Raw genomic sequence first — 22,936 nt, forward strand, 5'->3', positions numbered from 1 at the left:
ACGGACCTGACCATATGTCGCCTTTCATCCTTGTGTGGAATACATTTTGTTATATGCACTGAGGCATGTGTGGATGTGTACCACCAGGAGAAACCCATGCTGCCGGTGCAGGTTGGGAGCCTGGGGCTAGGACTGGGAATTAGAAGCAGGAGACAAAGCTGAGTCAGAAACCAGGTATTGGAGCCAGGAGGCCAAGTGAGGTCAGGAATCGGGGATCGGAAGCAGCAGAGGAAGCCGGATTCGTAGCAGCAGCTAGCTGGGGGTGCAACTAGAGGTGGATCCAGGGTGTTCCCTGAGTCCCCTGCAGGCTTAAAGGGAACGTTTGGGCCCATCCACAGCTAGGGCTCCCAGCTGATTTCAACAAAAATACCAGACGCACTTGACATTCCATCACAATCGACATCACGTCGTAGTTAGAAAATCCCCGACCGTTCTATTTTCTCCGTGTGTTTCCCGCACAGAAAGCTCAAACACTGGACTGTCTGGTTCAAACCACAGATGTTAGGGATGCTGGCGGAGGGGGGGGGCTGCTGTACCCCCAGTTTGAAGTGGTTTCCTTCCTAGCCAGGGTTTAGCTTGGTTCCGTGGCTCCCAGCACCCCGCCCCACGCACATATTGTACCAGGACCATGGGCGGTGGGTGAACGTCGGGCTGGGGGAGACAAACCCCCGCCCTGCCCCTTCTGCCCAAGGCCCCACCTCCAGGGAAGCCACCCCCACCCCTTTTGAAGGGGCAAGCCTCCAGCCCCCCCACAGGAACCTGGGGAGGGAGCAGTGCTGCAGCATCAGTGTGGCTGATGCCTGGGTGGCGAGTGGCGCACGGCCCGAACCTTCCCGGCTCCAGAGCATGGGCAGGGAGGAAGACATGTGACCCCAGCCTCCCAGGCCCTGGAGCACGGGGAAGGCGGGTGCTCGGGGCAGCAAGACTCCGCCCACAGTTCACCTACAGCAGGTGTTCCAGGGGCGGAGTGTGGGCGGGGCCAGGCTGGTGCCTTGCAGACAATGACGCACAAGGGCCGGAACTGAGGGCGTGCGGGCGCCGCAGGAGGCAAGTGACCCCCCAGGAGATGTCGGGGGCTGGAGAGGGAAACGGGCACTAACCAACCTTCAGCCGAACAAGTCCTAGGAAAGTCGGTGTGTGGGGTTTCTCCTTCTCCCTGTGGGAACAACCCCCGGAGGGGAGAGAACTAGCCTGTGACTTAGATGATGAAGCTTTGGGAAAAGCACAGCAATCCTTGCCTATCCGTTTAACATCCGTGACAGGCCGGCATGGCTCACTGCCTCCCCTCTGCCCCCGGCTGCTGAGGAGACAAGGAGCACAACGGTACAGACATACGAATTTACGATGGCTGGCATCAGACCAAATCAGGCGAATGCGAGTGCCAGCCGCTGGGGGCAGAGGCGTGGTGACAAGGCGAGGACCCACCAGACGCTCATTGCAACCCAAAACCCAGCCCGCAAGAGGGCAACCTCTTCTCCCCCATGGCAAGGGGCGCTCGTTTCCTGCCGCAGCCGCTGTGCCAGCGAGCCCATCCGCGATAAGCGGGACTGCCTTTCCTTTCTCAGAAGATGTAGAAACAGCGCGGGAGTGGGCAGGGGTTTGAAGCCAGGAACACCACCCGGGCAGTTGCAGCTTGTGGTTTGAAATGTCACGTGCTAGTCAAGAGACGCTGTTTCCTTGCGTTGCCAGAGCCGGGGTCATTCAGCGGCAGAAATACGGCAAATCCTCCATTTCTGACTCTCTTCCAGACCCTGTTTGTTTCCTCTGCCTGGGGACTTAGAGCTTTAATGGGGGAGTGGGATTGGATCCTGCCAGAAGGTTGATGGGGGGGGGGCGGATTACAATTTTCCCCCTCCATTTCCTGGAGCAAGTGAAAATCAGACGTGCATAGGCCATCCTGGGAAACAAGGGGAGAGATTCAGCAAAGCCGGGTGTTGCGAGATGCAGGTGACACACAGGTCGACGTATGAGCAATATCTGACCAATTCCTTATCCTGGGGCTGGGCCAGAGCTCCGATGGCTTCAGCTCGTGGAAGAGCAGCTGCTTGGAGGGGAACCGAAGCAAGTTGGGGATGATGCGGGTAGCAGATGAAACACCCTCGGCTAGTCAGTTCAGGAGACGCCTGGATTTCTCCCCCGCACTGAGCTCTCACATGGCAGAGGTTTGCTGCCTTCTCTAGTTGGCTGGGAGACTCTGACCCATCCTGGTGGCAGATGAACTGGCCTTGGATCTCCATGCCCCGTCATCGGCCATCTGGCAGTGGAATGTGCCCGGGCGTGAAGTGGCCCGTGCGCTGCTCCAGCCTGCTCTCGCCAACGCAACCCCGAGCACCGGGGCCGGGGAAGTTGCCGTTTTTCAATCACCACCCTCCCTACAACATGGTCCTTGGGCAGCAGAAGAGAGACAGGCCTGTGGGTGACAGCCCCCTCACTTCACACATGGCTGAAAGGCACACGGCTGTCCTGGTAGGGTTGCCAGGTGTCCGGTATTGACCCGGCCAGTCCGGTATTTTCGCCTCCTGGCTGGTAAAAAAATTCAGAAAATACCGAATACCTAAAATGTCGAGTACTTTCTGAATTTTTCCTGGCCAGGAGGCGAAAATCCCGGCTGTTTGGCTCAATATGGAGACAGCCTGGGAACCCTAGTGCTTACCAGGTTCCGCAAGGGACGTGTCCGGCCCTGCGCAGGGAGGCAAGATGGTGGGCGGCCGCTGGCAGCCTGTTAGGCCCAAAAAGCCTCCCCACGTGTTCTTTAAAGGGGCCACACTTTTTTTTTTTTTCGGTATTTTTTCAGAAGCCGTCTGGCAACCCTATATCCTGGTGCCAGAGCTCCTATACCAATAAATGACGTGTCCTGTGGGCTGCAGCGGCCGCCCCTAGAAACCACCTCCTGGAGCGTGGCAGAGACCTCGGCACAGGCCGGCAGTGTGGCGGGGAATCCGAGCGGGGCTGGGGGCTGCTCTCCCTTCTCTCGCCCTGCCTGAGAGGGGGAGCCCCACATAGCACTGGCGGGTGGGCTTCCCTGGGGAAGCAGCTCTGTCTGTGCGGGGTGCCGCAGTGCCCGTGCCAGGCAGGGGCGGGTGCAGGCTGCCTGAGTACAAAGGAGGTGGCGTTCCTCCTGCCCCCACCTAGATACTGTCCCCGTCCAGCTCCCGCCAGGGATTCTGTCCCCACAGGGAAGCCGCCGTTCAGGGATTTGGGAGGCGCCTGGGTGGGCCTAGGCAGCCCCCGCTGAGGGGCAGCATGTGCCCGGGGCGCTCTGTGGGTGAGGGGTGCAGTACGTACCCGCGGGGTCCCGGCCTTGGCCTGCGTTCCTCAGGGGAACTCACAGGGCGTTTTAGCGTTCTCAAGTGCCTTGTCTCTCAGAGACGTTCTGTGCTCCTCTGGCTGTCGCAGGCTCTGCCTAACCCCGCACGGCGAGTGGCCGAGGGGTAGACGTCGTCAAGCAACCCTGTCAATCAGCTCGGCAAGGGCTCGCTCTCCAGCACGCGCACCCCAGCGGGGGCTGAGTGCTCGGGGGCAAGCTGGAGGAGGGGCTAGCGCAGCTCTCAGCTGCAGGCCCGAGGGGCGTGTGCGCCTTGCGCGGAGAGTGCGGGGGCGGGATCTCTCCCTGGAGTGGGCCTGTAAGTGGCCATTGTGCGGTGCTGCTCTGGCTCTTTCAGTGCAGCGTGCACAGCGCGTGTCCTGCTGCTCCTCCGGCTGTTCTCTTCCAGCAAGTCTCTCGGAAATAACGTCTGCAAGGCTCCTGCTCTCCCTGCGGTGTGTTAATGACAATGTACGAGCCTCCAGACGGCGTCACACCAACGGCCCATCCAGCCCAGTGTCCTGTCTGCCGACAGTGGCCAATGCCAGATGCCCCAGAAGGAGGGAACAGAGCAGGGATTCATTAAGTGATCTCACTCCGTCATCCATTCCCAGCTTCCGACAGAAGCTAGGGACACCATCCCTGCCCATTCCTGGCTAATAGCCATTGATGAACCTGTCCTCCGTGAATGTATCTAGTTCTTTTTTGAACCCTGTTAAAGTCCTGGCCTTCACCACATCCTCTGGCAAGGAGTTCCACAGGTTAACAGGGTGTTGCATGAAGAAAAATTTCCTTTTGTTTGTTTTAAACTTGCAATCTATTGATTTCATTTGGTGACCCCTAGTTCTGATGTTATGGGAGCAAATAAATAACTTTTCCTTATTCACTTCTTCCATACCAGTCATGATTTTATAGACCTCTGTCATATCCCCCTTGGTCTCCTCTTTTCTAAGATAAAAAGTCACAGTCTTTTTAATCTCTCTTCTTATGGGACCCGTTCCAAACCCCTCGTCATTTTTGTTGCCCTTTTCTGAACCTTTTCCAATGCTAAGATCTCTTTTTTGAGACGGGCGACCACATCTGTCCACAGGATTCAAGATGTGGGCGTACCAGGGTTTTACAGAGGGAATCTGTTATTCTGTCTTATTCTCTGTCCCTTTTTGAATGACTCCCAACATTCTATTTGCTTTTTTGACGGCCGCTGCGCACGGAGTGGATGTTTTCAGACAACTGCTTTCTGTCCTGACCACGGACAGTGAAGAGCGAGATCTGCGGCTTCTCGGGAACCGAACACCCCCACACCACCGCCGGCGCTCGATAAGTAATAGATTCCAGGTTCTTTGCTTGGAGAACTCACTCCCGTGATTGCCAGCCGTCTCCGTTCCGTCGCTCAGATGGACATGCGGGTTCTCAGCCCCGACCCCTCGCCCTGATGCTGACAAGTGTTGGTCCCTGCATGGTGCACACACAGGTATATAGGAACTGGAATGACCCAGAAATAGAGCCCCTTTTGGGGCAGGCCAAAGCTGATTACAGTGATTATTTTGAGCTTTTGCACAAATAGAGCTGAGATTAGGAAAATCAAATACGGGTCACTTGTAAGGACTTCGTGCAGGGGAAAGTTGGAGCTGACTAAATCCATAAGCTTCTTTACACAGTAAATGGATTTTTCAGGGTATTTTTTCTCTCCTCCATATTTTTGAGGGCCGTGGCTTGTGTTTACCCATTCATAGTCCTAGATTTATGGCCTGAAGGGACCGTCTAGTCTGCCCGGTACAACGTGTACCACATAATGTCACCTAGTTACTCCTCGATTGAGCCCAGTTACTTGGATTCGACCAAAGCTCGGCATCCCAAGAGGCTGCCTTTGCTGTTTCGTGGCCTACTTTCTCTTAAGCCATCCAGCCGCTCTGCTGTGAATTCGGAGTGGAAGGCGCGTGGTGTTTTCCTGTTGGCCGAGTTGTGCTGTAGGTACAGCATGGCTGGGGCAGGGGCAGAGGAGGCGTGTGAGAGAGACGGGAGCTGCCAGCTGGATTTTTTTGGTTTAATTTTCCCATCGCTAAGCTTTCACAAACATGTAAGTTTCCCCTTTCCCCTCTTTTGTGCTAAAATCCGGGTTTGACGTTCTCTCTGAAATCTTATTGCCTCTCCTGGCATGCGGCAGGGTTGCTTCATGAACGAGCTTCCTTGGTGGCAGGAGGTTAATTGCTGCTAACCCTCGTCCTCCCAGCCTTGCTTTTATCTAGACGACGAGCCTGGCTATTAAAAGGAAACGTCTCTTGTTATGCGTCTAAAAACGGTTTTCTTCGGCTAATGTCAGAGACCTGCAATCGGATTTGCCCAAGCAGGCACCCAATAGCTTGCACTGAAGCCGGCTGAATTACATGTCGTTCGGTTCTTGCCCGTCTCTGCGACGTCACTGGAGTTGTCTGGGATATCGGGGAAGGAAACTGGGACCAGCGTGATCAGTGCAACGGAAAGATTAACTGGCAGAAAGCAGAGAACATTACGTTAAGGCGCTCGGGCCGTGTTGACAGCCCCGCTTGGCTGAGGCAGGTTCTTGACTCCAGGCGTTTCTCTTGGGCGGTTATTGGAAGTGGCACTTAACAGTAACGGGGCCTCTCTTAGAGGCCGGGTGCTTTGCCCATCCGTTAGAAACAGGCTGGGTCAGGAGGTAGAGCCAAGGGCAGCTCCACACCCAGCCAGCAAACAATGAACCAATAATTCAGTCAGCCCCGTCTCTCCAGGAATGCTGCCCTTGCCCCTGAAATCCAGGAAACAGGGCTTGGAACAGGTCCCTGAGTGTTAACAGCGTCTGGGCTGTTTCAGAGCAGAGCAGGGGGTGGGTCCCAGCCTGGAGGACCCCTCCTGGGTGTAGTAGTCAGGTATCACCGGTGACACATCTCCGGCTCAGCTGGTGGTGATGACTGTTTGGCTGTGTGTGTGTGCGGGCTGTCCTGTGGGCGGTGTTGATTTTGTGCAAGCGTCAACACGGCAGACTCCAAGAGAGCCCCAAAGACCATAAAATCAGAGAAGGATCGAAGGCGCCGGCCAGGTTTTCCGTCAAACGAAGTACAGCAACGGTCGTCAGTAGACTGTACGGGACTGTACGATGGACGTGACTCAGTGGGAGGCCCCGCTGCCCCCTCAGCCGGGCAAAGACAGCCCCTCCACGACTCCGCTTTATAGGCAGGAACGAAGACCTGTTGCACCTCGCTCCTGACGTCGTCAGGTTCCCACCCTCTGACGGTACCTAGATACCACCCTGCGCCTGGTGGGTGGGTAGGACATCTCCATCCCGAGCTGTCGTTATTGACCCTGTCCTGACCCCGTGGGGGCGTGGCCCTTTGTAACGAGGGGGTGTTACCATCCGTCTGCAATGGGTCTGTGCCCAGGGCCAATTAGCGCTTCACAGCCGCCACCTGGTCCCCGTTGCTGTCCTGCCCCCGGGCCTAGGGCCAGTGAGTGTGTCACACTCTCAGCCCTGTTCCCGCCAGCTCCCGTGAGCTGGGCCTGCCTCTTGCCCACCGCTTAGCCAGGTGCTAGCCACTGTTAGCCAGGCCTCAGGCCTTGCACCCGGCCTGTGCTACGTGGGCTTCTGTTTACCCCACTGGGGACCCCGGCAGAGAGCTCCCCCCGGAGCCCTGCTGGGGAGCATTGGGGATGGCTGCCCAGAATCAGCCGGGCTCAGTGCAGCCCCGAGCAGGGCAGAGGGGGGTGCGCGTGCTGCCCCCAGACCCGGAGTTGTCCAGCCAGGCTGAGGTACCTGCAGCCACTGGGGCAGATGGCACAGAGGGCCTGTGTGTCATCCCTGCTGGCACTCCCACCAGGCCCTCTTCCCCTGGTGGTCACACGGCCGCCACGCGTCCAGGCCCTGCTCACTGGCCATGGGCTGGGTCCCCCCTCGAGATCTCACCGAGCCACCCTGGCATAGCGGTGCCTCAGTTTCCCTATGTGAGCTCGTTTGGGGTCGAGGGAGGCCAGTACGACCAGCCCGGTCCTTTTGCTGCTCAGCTCCATGCTAAGCCAGTAAGCAAAAGATGCTGGGAGCAGCATATAAAGTCTTGAGCAGCGTGGAGAAGACGGGGGAGAACACCCTGGAAATCGAAGTGGAGCAGCTGGCTTTCTCCAAGGGGAAACCAGCGCACAATACGGTTTCTTGTGGGATCGCGGAGTCCGGGGTTGGGGAGGGGGGGGAGACACGCAGCCATGCCAGGAAGGCAACTGCTGACCTTTTAGTGGGGGTTGCCAGTTGTAGATCCGGTGCCCCCCCCATCTCCCCTGGAGGGAAGCAGAGAAATACTTCCCAGCAAAGTGAGACAAGCAGGGAGGAGAGGCCATGAGCAGGGTTCCCTGTAAGCTGGGCGCTTGGGCAGCCATCCAGGAGAGAGCCACATGCCGCCCATCTCTCTAGCAGAGCGCCCCCAGCCGGCAGCCTGTGTTTCTGTGGGTGGTGCCCATCTGCACTTGCCTCGGTGCACAGAACACAAGTTATTGCGCACATGGGTGTTAGACATGAGAGGGGACATTGGCCATGAGTTGCATCTCGGCGAGGTGCAGCAAAGCCCCCAGCTCTGGCAGCGAGGCTCCGGGAGCAGTGACGCGGAGCCCGGTCCCAGCCGATGGAAAGGGGGGCGTGGCGGAGGGCGGGGGGCGGGGGGCAGGCTGCCAGCTGAGGAGGGTTGACACTGGTGCTCGGCAGGATACTCGCCATGGTAACAAGGGGGGTGGGGCTGGCTGCATCCAGAGATGCAGAGACTTGGCTGGGCTCCCCTCCGGGAGTCTCTGCTAAGTTCCCAGCCAAGGGTGCTGGGGGCGCTAGGCGGGGGAAGGAACTGACCAGCCTGGCCCCCCCATGCTCCGCCTCCTGTAGGCACACTGGGGACAGAGGGTTGCTGCCCCCGAGCATCCACCCTCCCCGTGCGCTGGGCTGGGGAAGCTGGGGCCATGTGCCTGCCTGCCCTCCCCGTGCTGGGAGGGGGGTGTTGCAGTGCGCTGCCCCGCCTCCCTGTGGTGCGTGGGGGAGGCGGGGCCTTGACCGAAGGGGCGGGGCTGGGGGTTTGCTTCCCTCTGTGCTATCTTCACCCCCCACCCATGTTTCCAGCAGTGGAACATGCTCCCTCTCCCCGCTCCTGCACCGTGGTGCCTCGGTGCAGGGACAATGCCTAGCAGGGTTGGCCACGGAGCATGGTTTGGATCCCTGGATTTGGAGGGGCGCACTGAGCTCTGGCTCTCAATCGGGGGGGAGGGGGAGCGCTCTCGCGCTTACCGTGCTAATACTAAGAGTTCACAAAGGGCTAGTGAGTGACACGTCTCCAGGACGGATTGCCGCTAAATAAAACTTACCAAGTGGGCTGGTTAATCAAGCGTCAATTACCCAGGAGGAGGCTGCAGAAAACCCGCCCTTTGTGCCGCCAGCGCTTGCTTTTTGTTTGCCAGTTGCTCTTGTTCTGTTCTTTGTTCTTGTTGACCTCAGGCCTCCTGCGGTGGGAGCCCAGGCAGGGAAGGGGGGGCCGGAGGCAGGGAGAACACAAGGCCCAGCCACAATTGGCTTGCACCGGGGTCCTCGCCCAAACGTGGGCACAGACCGACAATGGGCAGCGTGATGTGTAACGACTCAAGCCGTGGGAAGAATTCCAGCAACACATTTTCCTGTTGCCGTGGCAAATTTCTGCCTTTCGTTGACAACAAAACATTTTGGGGGGATTTTGCAGCGAAAGTCCGACAGAGCCAGGACAAATCTCCCTGCTAGCTCACCCACCTGGCTCCTGGGCATTTCAAATGCAGGTTCCCCTGACCTGGGTACCACAAGCACTGTGGGTTTGGGGATCCCGCCAGGGGACTGCTCCGGGGTCTGGGCTCCGTTCCCCGGTGGGCGAGAATCTCACCCGTTTGGTTCTCACGCCAAATTGGAACAAAACCAAACTTGGAATTGTCAGAAACTTGTGTGAAATGCGATTGCGAGTGCGACTCGTGATTTACCTTAGAGACGTCCACGTCTCCTGATTGGGGGGCCGTGAGCCACGCGAGTGCTGCTCCTGCCCCATTCCTGCCCCACCCGCTCAGAGCCTCCACCCTCATGATTTTGGCCTCCCTGGTCACAATTTGTGCCTTATTTCTAGCTGGATTTTGTCTGGCCTTAGCTTCCATAAGAACATCAGAACGGCCAGACTGGGTCAGACCAAGGGTCCATCCAGCCCAGTGTCCTGTCTGCTCACAGTGGCCAAGGCCAGATGCCCCAGAGGGAGGGAACACAACAGCTAATCCTCACGTGATCCCTCCCCTGTCACCCTTTTCCAGTGAAACAGAGGCTAGGGACACCATTCCTACCCAGCCTGGCGAATAGCCATTGATGGACCTAACCTCCAGGAATCGATCTAGCTTTTTTTTGAACCCTGGTAAAGTTCTAGCCTTCACCACATCCTCTGGCAAGGAGTTCCACAGGTTGACTGTGCACTGAGTGAAGAAAACCTTCTTTGTGTGTGTTTTAAACCTTCTGCCTATTCATTTCATTGGATGACCCCTAGTTCTTATATTGTGGGAACAAGTAAATAACTTTTCCTTAGTCACTTTTTCCACATCACCCATTGGTTGGAGTTCTGCCCATCTCTGCTTGATAGAAGAGCTCCTCCAGCCCCAGAATTGGAGTCCAGAGTGGATGAGAATATCTGTCTGTCTGTCTGTCTTTGTGCGGTTACTGGCTGTTGGGGAAAGTGGGTACAAACCTCCAGTTGCTAGAAGGAATCAGGCTGCGTCTTCGTTTAAGTTACGTGACTCCCTAAGAGGAGACGGGCGGCTCGTTGGCATCAGCACCTAAGGATGCTTATTGCTTGATTGTGACACGGACAGAGATCTTGAATCTCTTTCTCCATCTTGCTCCTAATAATTCACTCGGCCTAGCGGGTGCCGTGTACGAACCTGCAGCCGAGAGGACGGGCGTTGTGCTGGCTGTCTGCACGGGGGTGAGTTGCACCCTCCTGGCTCCCAGACTAAGATCTCAGATGTCAAATAACACACGTTGCTGCTTTTAATGAACTGTTACTGGGTTGTTGTGGATCAATGGGGAGGGGGGGGTGGAGGCGGTCTTGAAGCCCCTGTCTCTGCCGAGCCAGGTGGCCCATGAAATGCTGGGCTGGGGGCTACAGGCGGATGTTTGGAAGTCCATGCACTACCTGGCTTTCTCCTTTCTTTCCCTTCTAGGATCCCAGGAGCAAGCACAAATTTAAAATCCACACCTACTCCAGTCCCACCTTCTGCGACCACTGTGGCTCGTTGCTGTACGGACTCATCCACCAGGGGATGAAATGTGACAGTAAGTGCAGCTCTGTGTCCAGCCACGCCTGCGATAGAGGGGCAGGGCCGGTCCCGGTGATCCGGGGCACATGTCAGGGATGAACGCCTGCTCTCATTGGTGTCCGAAGGGCCACACTTGCGCTGCCTTCCGTGGGGCTGGGAGTCTGTGGCCTGTGTCCGCTCCCAGTGGGACCGCGGCGTAGCCGGGAGAAATGCTGGTTGCCGTAGACGCCGGGATGCTGGCCGGGCTCTTTCCTGACCTTCGGGGGGGTCGCTCTTGCCGCTGAGAGCTCGGGCTCGTCGACACACAGAGGGCAGAGCAGACAGGGGGCTACACCTCAGGGTCTCTCCCCCTCCCCCCGACTTTTCAGAATGGGAGGTGACCTCTGACACGGGGGGGGGGGGGGGGGAGTTTTTCCCAGTCCTGGTCAAAGCAAAGATCCAGGAGGGGCAGGCCCAAAACTCCCGCCCTGGCCCCGAGAGTCAGGCTCACGGTGTCACCCGGCTCCCACCCAGTGGCCCTGCCTCGCTGCGGGATGGGAAGGGGGGCATCGCCTCGGGCTCTGGAAGGGAGAGAAATGACCGAGCTCTCTTGCCTCCTCCAGCCTTTGAACTGGACCAGCGGCGAGAGAGAATTTCCCTTCCTCGTCCCCTTTCCCCGCTGCCGAGGGGGGCTGGTGTGCAGGCCCCACGGCGCAGCCTCCCCGGAGCGGGGTGGTTCAGGGGCATTGTGAAGTGCGGGGGAGGGGCTTTTGGGGCGAGGCCGTGGGTTCGAATCCCTCCCAGTGTGGAGTAACTAGAGGCTTGTCGTGAGAGAAGCTGGGAGGCTTTTAGAATTCCCTGGGGGTGGGGTGGGGGGTCTCTGTCCCCCAGGGCACTAATCAGCCCCCTTGTCTGCCTCCAAAGAGACTGAACTGCCCCGACCCTGAGGCATGTGCCGGCCGCTGGCAGGGCCAACGTGAGGCCCTGTGGGGCTCTGTGCTTTGTGTGGGTGCCGGGGAAGCGAGAGGGAAACCCGGGATAACGCCAAATCCTCGCAGCCGAGACCAGCTCCTTCATAGGCTGCCCTTTGGCGCCATCTTGTGGCGGTCCCAGGGTGGCAACAAAATGCGCTCTGCGTTACGCCAAGCCGAGGAGGAGTCCGCTGGCACCTTAAGGACCAAGGCCAGGTCTACACTAAAGGGGAAGGTCGAATCAAGATAGGCAACTCCAGCTGTGTTAATTCTGCAGCTAGTCGACGTACCTTGTTTTGAGTTTCCCCGCCGTTCCCGCAGCAAGAGGCCAACAGGAGCAAACGCTCCCATCAACTTCCCTTTCTCCTTGGAGAAGCAGGAGTACCGGCCGCCAGCGGGGGGGCGCTCTCTGAGTTTGACTTAGCAGGTCTTAACTAGACTCGCAAAATCAAACTCCAGAAGATCAATTGCAGCAGCGCCAATTTTCCGTTTAATGAAGACATGGACTAACAGATTTGTTTGGACATAAGCTTTCGTGGGTAAAAAACACTTCATCAGATGCAGCTGACAAAGTGGTTTTTACTTACAAAAACCGATGCCCAAATAAATCGGTTTGTCTTTAAGGTTCCCCAGGATGACTCCTTGTTTTTGCAGATGCAGACTCACACGGCTACCCCTATACATTAAATTAATGGAGGTTGCCTATCTCCTAGAACTGGACGGGACCTTGAAAGGTCATTGAGTCCAGTCCCCTGCCTTCACAGCAGGACCAAGTACCATCCCTGACAATTTTTGCCCTAAATGGCTTTCTCAAGGATTGAATTCATAACCCTGGGTTTAAGCAGGCCAGTGCTCAAACCACTGGGCTATTCCTACCCCTCTGTGCCCTGTCTTTATGATGTTTGCCACTTCCATGCCCCCCTTCTGGAGCGCATTTTCTCTGCGCTCCTGCGGATGTTCAGGTGCAGTTGTTGGAAGTTGTCAGAGAGGAATGACAGGAGAGCGTTTCATTGCTCGGATGCTAATTAAGTAAATGGCACGTCTGTTACGATGGGGAAATGCCGTAACTAATCGAACTGCTGATGAATACTGACAATCTGCTCTAGCGGGAAACCCGTCCAGCCGCTGGGGGATTGCACACTCCCATGGTTCTGATGTGCCAGTTTCCCTATAAATACAGAAACCTGCTGACAGGTGCAGGCACGGCTAAGCAATTCCCCCTTCTAGATGTCACCAGGTAGAAGTCATTTTTTTATACACGTTCCACACACCTGCACAACCTCTCTGCCTTCCTGCTGTTCGTGTGTAATGTTGCAAGATGGGCATTGTGGGGGAAGAAGCCGATCAGCTGATCGAAGTCCCACCACGGTGATTAAAGCCAGCAGAAAAGCACGACGATGTTTCTGGCCCCGATCCTGAGGACAGATCCCTGTGCACATGCTGAAGCTACCTGGTGGGGCACCACCCAAAGGTCTCTGTGCCGAACCGGAGCCTGGCTCTGTAGCGGGTTCCCCCACAATCAGCTTTCGGCCCTGGGAGGCGGCTGAGGGGAGTGTGATCTCGCAGTCTCCTCGCTGGGGGGTAAATGTTGCTCTTTCCTGCTCTGCAGCCTGCATGATGAACGTCCACAAGCGCTGCGTGATGAATGTCCCGAGCCTGTGCGGAACGGACCACACCGAGCGCCGGGGCCGGATACACATCAAGGCGGATATCGACAAAGAGGTTCTCACCGTTGTAGGTAGGTGCCTGGCTGAGGATGCGGACGCCGTCAGCCACTTTGTAACTTGCTGCTCTGGAAGCTTGGCCTGCACATCTTCTGGGCGCGTGCTTTTTAAGGGGGGAAGGTGCTGGAGCGGCTCATGCCCGTGCTAGTGCCCCTTAGGGAGCTGGGGAGACGCGCCCTCTCGATTCTCTGGTGAGCATTCGGCCTTTTCTTCCTGAGCCAGCGTCTTTAATAAACAATAATCAACTCCCAGCCTTCCCCCATCCGCTGGTCCTGCTGCTGGCTCTCAGACTTAGGCCACGGGCCGGGGGTGGTGGGTATACTAGGCAGGGGAAACCATCAGCCTGGCCCCGCCCACACCCCACCCAAGCTCCGCCTACTGTAGGCATACTGGGGGCGGAGTGTTCTGTCCGCGAGTGCCTGCTCTCCCCATGGTGCTGGGGGCAGGGAGGCTGTGGCCATGTGTTGCTACACCTCCCCGTGGTGCTATGAGGAGGGGCGGGGGGGCCTGGCTCCTGTGGGAGGGGTGGGGCCTGGGCAGAAGGGGCAGGGCTGTGGGTTCCCTCCCCCCCCCCCCACCCCTACTTTCACCCCCCACTCATGCCACGTAGGCCTCTAAGCATTAACACAAAGCAAATAAGTCTGCTAGTCCACTGGCTGCTTCCCAGGGCCAGCGGCAGCCTGCCAGGACAATCCGGTAACCTGGGTGGGTGCCAGATCTTCAAAGCCGTGCAGGTGCATTGTGGTCTGGCTCCGGGATCCACAGAGGGCCATGTATGTTCACAGAGCGGTTCCCAAAGACAGCGGGGAAAATACAGGTAGAAAACGTGAAGCACCATCGCCCCCTTGCGGTGCCGTGCACACAGGACACGTGCAAAGGCAGCCAGCGTGGGAGAGAAGAAAGGCATTTGGGCTTCAGACTGGGTTGTGTTCTGCCGCCAGTGAGCACCTGGGAAAACATTGGCTGAGTCTCCGATTCTCATCACAGAAGGCACCCAAATGTGTGTAAGGGCTCCTCAGTCCTGTGTGTCTGGTAGCTGTGGGAGAGAGACTAAGCGAGGGGGAGAGGTGGATACGCTGGGGGGCAGGGAGAGGGTCCAGAGTGACCTGGACACATTGGAGGATTGGGCCAAAAGAAACCGGATGAGGTTCAACAAGGACAAGTGTAGAGTCCTGCCCTTGGGATGGAAGAATCCCAAACATTGGTACAGGCTGGGGACCGACTGGCTAAGCAGCAGCTTGACAGAAAAGGCCCTGGGGGTTACAGTGGATGAGAAGCTGGATCTGAGTCAACAGGCGCCCTTGTAGCCAAGAAGGCTAATGGCAGATTAGGTTGCATTAGGAGGAGCATTGCCAGCAGATCCAGAGAAGTGATTATTCCCCTTTATTTGCCTCTGGTGAGGCCACATCTGGAGTATTGTGTCCAGTTCTGGGCCCCCCGCTACAGAAAGGACGTGGACGCATTGGAGAGGGGCCAGCGGAGGGCAACTAAAATGCTGAGGGGGCTGGAGCACATGACTTATGAGGAGAGGCGGAGGGAGTTGGATCTGTTTAGTCTGCAGAAGCGAAGAGTGAGGGGGGATTTGAGAGCAGCCTGCAACTCCCGGCAGGGGGTTCCAAGGAGGCTGGAGAGAGGCTGGTCTCAGTGGGGATGGATGGCAGAACAAGGAGCAATGGGCTCAATTTGCATGGGGGAGGTCTAGGTGAATCCTGCCCGTCAGGCTCCCCGGGCAGAAATCCAGTGGACTGGTCCCTGCCGTGCGGATCTGCCTTCCGGGCGTTTGTGCTGCTCAGAAACGTTGGGTCCATGGTCGGGCGGGAACCCCCAGCACGGGGGGCTGGATTTGAAGTGGATGGGGCTGGCTCTGGGGGCGCTCGGCCCATTGTTCCAGAGAATGGGGCCCTTCGTTTCTTGCTGGAGCCTTCGCACTGACTCCAGCTGGTGGGAGTCGTCTCTGTGCTGGGAGACTGAGATCACACAGGTCTGAAAAGACAAACTCTCTGCAGTGGAGAGAACCTCTCTCCTGCCTCCTGCACCCCAGTCCTGCCCTCCTTTCCCCACCCCCACACTTCCAGTTACCAGCATCTGTCATCAGAACAGCCAGACGGGGTCAGACCAAAGGGCCATCCCGCCCACCGTGCCGTCTGCCGACAGTGGCCAACGCCAGGTGCCCCAGAGGGAGGGAACAGAGCAGGGAATCATCAAGTGATCACTGTCACCCATTTCCAGCCTCTGACAAACAGAGGCTGGGGACACCATTCCTACCCATCCTGGCTAAAAGCCATTGATGGACCTAACCTCCATCAATGTATCTTGTTCTTTTTTGAACCCTGTTAAAGTCCTGGTCTTTAAACATCCTCTGGCAAGGAGTTCCACAGATTGGCTGTGTGAAGAAAAACTTCCTTTTGCTTGTTTTAAACCTGCTACCTATCCCTAATTCTTATGTTATGGGAACAAGTAAATAACTTTTCCTTATTCACTTTTTCCACACCAGTGATGATTTTATAAAGCTCTATCATAGCCCCCCTCAGTCTCCTCTTTTCTAAGATGGAAAGTCCCTGTCTTTTTAATCTCTCTTCATATGGGACCCGTTCCAAAGCCCTTATCGTTTTTGTTGCCCTTTTCTGAACCTTTTCCAGTGCCAAGAGATCTCTCTTGAGAAGAGGCGATCACATGTGTACGCAGTATTCAAGATGTGGGTTTGACGGGGATTTATACAAAGGCCGTAAGAGATTCTCTGTCTCATTCTCTATCCCCTTTTTAATGACTCCTAACAGTCTGTTTGCTTTTTGGACTGCCTCTGCGCCTGGAGGGGTTGTTTTCAGAGCTGTGCGCGGAGAGTTTTCTAAGACATTCAGGGAGCCCTGTTTGGGAAGCTTCCGGTGACTACTGAGTCTTGCTGTTTGTAAGTAAGAGGGCGTTACAACGAAGCAATTAGAAATCCCCCGTGTTCTAGAGTGTATGGAGGGGCACAGAAAAGCAGCCCTCTTTCCCCCGGTGGATATGCCTAAATAATGAGGTGGGAATTTTGACAGTGAATGGGAGCGGATGGGCGCCTCCTATGGAATAAAATGGGAAAGGGCCCTAGGAATGATTCATGGTTGGGGAAACCTGCCTTCAAGTGAGAAACTTCGGAAGCTCACTCCATTGACTTGTCCAAGAGGAGGCAGAGAGATGTCTGGGTGATGGTCCCCTGGTACTGCCAGGGAGAGTATTTCTGGCAGCAGTGGGTTCTTTAATCTACCGAGGTCACAACAGGATCTGGTGGGTGGACGCTGAAGCTGGAGAATTCAGATGGCGTGTTTCTAACCGGGAGCATAATGACCCATGGGAAGAATTTGGCTAGGGGTGGGGGGGACGTTTTGCCACTTGTCGCCTTTAAATCCGGGCCAGGGGCTTTCTCGAGGATCTGCTGTAGCTCCGCTCGAAGAGGCGGCTTTGAATCACAGGCTGAGTTCTCCAACCTGCATTGTACAGCAGGTCGAGCCGTGGTCCCATGAGTAAAGACTTGAATTCACCATGTCCCATTGCGTTTGAAGATGTTCAGGGTTATTGATTTATTCTTTTTTAGGACATCCCAGGTAGGTTTTGGGGGGCGGGTGCTTTTCAGTGAAACTGTAACGATTCAGGGAAAACTTTCGAAAAAATCTAGGAGGAAAAAGTCTCCTTCTCCGTGCGGCTACTCCAGAGCCTTGGGATGCAGGGGGTATACATTCCTCGATTTTACACTGGGGCGGGCTAGAAGAAAGAGAAATCTGTGGCCCTGTGCTCAGGGAAGCCTTTGACCCCCACCGTTCCGGAAATCTGTCCAAGGCTTTGGTGGACCCACCTCCGGCTCTTGCAGCCCTTTCAGCTGGTGCCGAGGAGACAGTCAATGGCATTTCTTTCAAACTGGTTGGAAAGAGGGTTTTATTTATAGCCCTTTCTGGAGGTACCAGCAGAAACCTCTCCTCGGCTGGCTCTGTTCTCTGGCGCTGCCACGTAGCCAGCGAAGGAGAGGAGCCCGTGGAGAGGGGTGGGGATTTCTGCCTGTCCTGCCGGCGCCTGACCTCCTGCCTTTGATGCAAGGGATTTTTGAACTTTTGGGGCTGTACTCGAGCCTTTCAGACCCCAGGCCATGCCTGAATGGGCCTGCATGAGGCGGGGGGACCCGAGCTGGCGGAGCGAGCGCTGCCGTGTGCAGAAGCTGGGGGGCGCGCTGTAATTTTCCCCACTATCGCCTGTGCTGGGCCCGCTCCCTAGCAGTGTCTGACCCTCCCCCGTGGCTGTTTGCTCAGGGCTTGGAAAGCCGCAGCGTGTCGCTGTTCCCGACAGAGCCTCGCCGGAACCCGAGGGACATGGCTACAGCCAAGGAGCGCCTGGCCCTCCGAGACCGCGACTGGGCTTTGGAGGCTGGGCGGGCTGAATTGGGGGCAGAGAGGTACGTAGAGGAGGCTTTCCAGGACACTGGAGAACTGTCCCTCCTCCAGTCAGACAGTCTCTGTGCTGATGAGGAGGAACTTCCATATCCTAGGGTGTGTCTAGACTACAGGGTTTTGTCTACAAAATGATACCAGCGTCTACACTGCCGCTGAGTCCTGTCGACATAACGTCGATAGAACTCGGCAGTTTTGTCGACGGCTGTAAACCTCTTTCTCTGAGGAATAACGCCGTTTGTGGACAGAGTTCTGTCGACAGAGGGTGTTATTGCGTCTACACTGTGCTTGGTATCTACACTGTCATGTCGACAAAGTGGCTTGTTTTATCGACAGAACTGGATGTCGTCTAGACGTTCTTTGTCAACAGAAGCTTTGTCAACAGTATCTGTCGACAAAACCTCTGTCGACAAAGCCTGTAGTCTAGACGCAACCCTAATGACTTAACCAACCAACCAATGGAGGTGGTAAGTGTTCTCCTCAGTCTCTTGTAACTTGAACAGTCTATTCACTGTCTTTTTTCTCCTCCCTCCTCTCCTCTTCCCTTATTTATACTTGGGTCAGGACTTCCAGTACTCCAGTCATCAGAAGAAGTGGGTTGTGCCCACGAAACCTCATGATCCCATCTCCATGTTTTGTTAGTCTCTAAGTGCTACTAGACTATTCGTTGTTGTTGACGTTTTTCAGGGAAGGAGAACAGAGGGAAATGATCCCGCAGTTGGGACCCTCCTTCCGGATGATGTTATGGTATCTTCTCACACTGAGGATACCTCTCCGGGCGAGGGAACGCCAGGCATTAGGAAAAGGCAGGTGTTCGTAATGGGGGATTCGATCATTAGAAACATAGACAGCTGGGTTTGCGATGACCGGGAGAACAGTGTGGTGACTTTCCTGCCCGGTGTGAAGGTTGCGGATCTCGCGAGACATCTAGATAGACTTATGCGTCGTGCTGGGGAGGAGCGGGTGGTCATGGTACATGTAGGTACCACTGACACAGAGAAGGAGAAGAGAGAGGTCCTGGAGGCTAAATTTAGGCTTCTCGAAAAGAGATTGAGATCCAGGACCTTGTATGTTAGAAGGGACCATTGAGTGTAACCCCCTGCCGGCTTTGAGCCATCTAAACCAGGCAAGACCGACTGTTCTCTGGCCTCCTTTTGAAAGCCTCCCATGAAGGACCTTCTGGGGCGTCTTCTCCGCTCTCTGACTGGTCTCCCAGTTAGGAAGTGTCTCCTGAGATTTCATCTAAATCCACCTTGTCTTAGTGTGAGCCCGTTGTCTGTGGTCCTGCCCTCCTTCCTGCTAGACGTGACCGGCTGGGAGGCAGCTCCAGGCTGCGGAGCAGCCAAGTAAGCACGTTTTGCCAGGAAGGCAAGTCCGCACCATTGAACAAGTCTCCTGAAAAATCTGCCAGCCCGCTGGGCCCAGCGGTGCTCCCCTGAGAACCTTGCTAGCTGTCTGCCTCTGTTCCCCGATCCGCAGGCTTCCTGGACCCTATTTTTCAGAGGCCAGAGCCTTGGGCTCCTTTAGAATGTCCCATGGGAATGATTTCTTTGTCACACAACTGAATGTTTTCAGAGAAACGGGTTTTATTTCCTCCAAAACCTTGCTGTGTCCAGCACGAAACTGGAAGTTTCGCTGTGGTTGTCTCCACCCAGAATTGAACTGGAAATCCGTTCCCGTAAAAAGTGCTGTGTGTCTGACTCTTTCCTCTTGATTTGACTTGATTTCCCCCCCAAAAACGCAACGTTTTTCACCAGAAGGGATTTCTATCTTCTGCTCCCATTGGGAGTGTTCCCTCGGTCTGGCACCCCAGGCCCAAATGTGTGTGCGGCGGCGCGAGTTGAACATCCCAGATGCTTAGGCTTGCCAGATAGTTTCACAAAAAATACCGAACACGGTGGGGAAAAAATTGATTGAGGAGGGAAAAAAAGAGCCAAAAGTTGTTGAGCAAAAAACGAAAACCTGCACCAAAAAAAAAAAAAGAGTCACGGCTCCTTTAAGTCCCCTCCACACTTCCCCCACCAAATGCAGCAGGTGGTCTTCCGTCTGAGAAAAATAGGAAATACCGGATATTTTACATGTCCGGTATTTTCTGTTTTTTTTACCGGACACATGCCACAAATGCCAGGCTGCCCGGTCCAACAGTGGACACCTGGCAGCCCTACGAGATGGTCCCCACTGTGGGGTGAACATTTGTGATCAAGACGGGCGTGGCCTCAGCACACTTATCGGTGCAGCGTGGGCCTATGGGCAGGCGGGGTGGTAAATTGCATGTTGCCCACTAGGTGGCAGTGCAGCCCTGCCGATAGCCTGTAACGTCTGTCATCATGGGCAGCATTAGGTGCCGGTTTCATCCGAGCTCTGCGGGGAGCAGCCAAGCGGCTCTTGTCGCCACCCGGAGCTGCCCCACCCTGCCATGATGGACGTGCCCAAGGCACGGGGAGCAGCTGGTGCCTGTAGAGAACGGGCGGAGCTGGCATGGCTGAGTTCGGGGAGCCGTGCGACTGGGAAACTGAGGCATGAGCCAGGGTGGGCACGGCTGCTCGTGGCTGTGATAAGAGTTGAGGAACGCTGCTGCTAAGCCCCCCTCCCCAGGCCTCTTCCCCTCCCGCTGGGCTCCCTCCTTTGCCCAGGGCTTGGGAGAGCCCCCTTTTCGGGCCTGGCTTTGCGGCTCCATCTGGGCAGAGCAGCCGCTGAATCCCCCTAAGCCGCACGGCCACGCAGCTTCTCGGGGCTGCCGCGGGGAAGGGAGGCCTCTCCCCACGCCCCGAAGCTGTTGCAGCTGTCTGTGGGGAGCCCTCCCTGCTGGCCCCAGCACGCCGCTGCCGGGGGACAGGGGCCCCAGCAGGGATGGAAGTGTCGTGGGAGCAGGAGAGTGGCGGTGAACTGTGCAGCACCCCTTCTTGGGGGGAGCACTTCCATCGCCAGCAGCATGGGCTGGGGTCGAGCGCTGCCCCTCCAGTGTAGTCAGCAGCCATTGAATTGCCAGTAGCTCTATCCGCTTGGGGGCCAGACAGAGCCCCTGCCGCCCTGTACGGCACCCGAGGGAGCTAGTGCAGGCTGCTCAGGCGAGGCAGGGGGCTGGCAGAGTTGCTGGGCCCCGGGCCAGGTTGGGTAGTGTCTCTGTGCTCCCAGAAGGGGCGGGGCTTCGACAGAAGGGGCGGGGCTTCGGCAGAAGGGGTGGGGCTAGAGCTAGTCTCTCCAGCAAGTCTGCAGAGTGCCTACCCGGGCTCCGGTGGCAATTTAAAGGGCCGGGGGCTGCAGCGGTGGTGGCTGGTAGCCCCAGATCTGAATTGCTAGTCACTGGGGCAGTTGCCCCCTTTGGTGGAGGTCCTGTTGGTGGGCCTCAGGGCAGGGCACCGAGGGCTGTTGAATCATTGCCATATTTCCACTGCTTGTTTTTCCTGCGGATCTAACTGCTCCCAGCAAATCTGACCCCAGCTTTTGCCTGCTCCCGTGATGTTGTGCAATTCCCCAAGGACTGAGGCTTGGGTAGCTCTTTATACATGTTAGAACCAGTGGGAAAAATTAGTTCTTCATTAGAAAAATGGCTCTGCCCCAGATCTAAGTATTCATGAAACCTCTTTGTTTTGGGAGTGTTCCTCTGAACGTGTGGGCTATGCCTACACTGGCAGCTACTTGTGCAAAAACTGTTTTGCGGAAGAGTTCTTGTGCAAAACGTCTTCCACAAGAGCGTGTCTACACTGGCATGTGCTTTTGCGCAAGAACGTCTATGGCAGTGTGGACGCGCTCTTGTGCAAGAAAGCTCTGATGGCCATTTTAGCCATAGGGGTTTCTTGCACAAGAAATTCATGTTGCCTGTCTACACTGCCTTCTTTTGGAAGAATAGTGATAGAAATGTAGCCGTGTTAGTCTTCTTTTGGAAGAGCTCTTGTGCAAAAGGGCTTATTCCTCATGGGGAGAGGAATAACTCTTCCGGAAGAAGCCCTGTTTTCCGACGCTGAACGGTAAATTTCCTTGCGCAAGAACGCGCATGCAGTGTAGACACCCGGTAAGTTTTTGCACAAGAACAGGTTTTCTTGCGCAAAAGTCCTGCAGTGTAGACGTAGACGTGTTGTTCCTGAAAAGCCATTGGTTTTTTATCGGTGTCTGTTCTCCAGGATGCCGAGTATTTTGATTTTTTTTTTTTAAATTGCAAACAATTTTGGAAACCCAAGAGCCGGGCCGGTTTCACAGTCTGTCCACGAGAAGCGCTGTGGATGGATTTCTGACCTTTCTCCTTGTAGTCCGCTCTGCAGTGCTATGTGCTATTGGAACCAGGGGGCTGTGCTGTTGTGTCTCAAATCCCAGATTCCAGCCAAACTCTCCCGCCCCCCAAATGCACGTGCTAGAAACCTGGCGCGGTGGGATCGGGCCTGCTTTCTGGATGTTCGCACCACACAGAGAAGAGAGCGTTGCAATGTGTTCTTTGTTCACACTGCCACGGTACAGGAGAGGAGCCACGGTGGGGAATACCTGCCTACCATGTTAGGCCGGGTAACCCCGGAAGGGCTCCGTCGCTACCATTTCTGGCGCGGTGCTAGGCCGGCTGTCTGGGTCGGGAGGCTGCCCCTCTGCTCCCGTTGTACCTACAGCCGCGAGCAGTTGGCGCGTGGGCTGTCGCCGGCACGGCAGCTCTTGAGCGAGCGAAACTCGAGCCCTTTGCTGCCAGCAGGACTTGACGGCGCTTATTCAGCATTTACACTTGTCACCGTAAGCAGAGCCGCAGCAGCAACCCGCGGAGCTGCCTCTCCTATGCAGTCGCCCCAGCAGGGCGAGTCTTTGCGTTTGTTCTGCTCATCGGTGGAGCTGGGGCTCTGTTACCGCTCCCCTTGTGCTGTAGTCTCGATGTAATTGGATAATGGGCATGCCCAGGCGTGGGGCGCTATCGAGTCTGGTTCGCTCTGGCGCCTGCTACGGCGTAGGCGGCTAGGAGGACAATGGTTTTCTGGAGTTCCCAGCGTACGCTCACTCTTCACTGTGCTGCTTTCTCTAATAATACAGCCCCCTGCATGCACCAATGGCCCCATCCTGATGCTGCTGCTCGATGAATCTCCCCAGTTCTCAGGAATGATTCGGGGCAGCGGGTGGGGAGAGACTGGGAAGTCCACGACCAGGGAAGCCCTTGAAGCAGCAGCCGGAGGGAAGCTCCAAAGTGTCGAGGGGTTTTGACGACCTGCTCCCGTCCGGCGCTGAGCTTTCTGGTCCTGCAGCTCACGAAGGCTCAGGGCAGCGGCCGACCCTTTG

The 22,936-nt window shown here is 56.3% G+C and overlaps 1 protein-coding gene across 2 annotated transcripts in view; it reads left to right on the forward strand.

The window, feature by feature from the left end:
• The window catches only part of PRKCB (protein kinase C beta), a 249,261-nt gene that overhangs the window by 117,410 nt on the left and 108,915 nt on the right, over positions 1-22,936 (forward strand). For both annotated transcript variants that reach the window (XM_075899914.2, XM_075899913.2), the window contains exons 4-5: positions 10,505-10,616; positions 13,160-13,288. In XM_075899914.2, coding sequence (XP_075756029.1) covers positions 10,505-10,616; positions 13,160-13,288 — 241 coding nt within the window. The remainder of the gene's footprint in view (positions 1-10,504; positions 10,617-13,159; positions 13,289-22,936) is intronic.

The sequence above is a fragment of the Pelodiscus sinensis genome, chromosome 15 (assembly GCF_052426305.1).
Source record: "Pelodiscus sinensis isolate ZL-2025 chromosome 15, ASM5242630v1, whole genome shotgun sequence".
Lineage (NCBI taxonomy): Eukaryota > Metazoa > Chordata > Testudines > Trionychidae > Pelodiscus > Pelodiscus sinensis.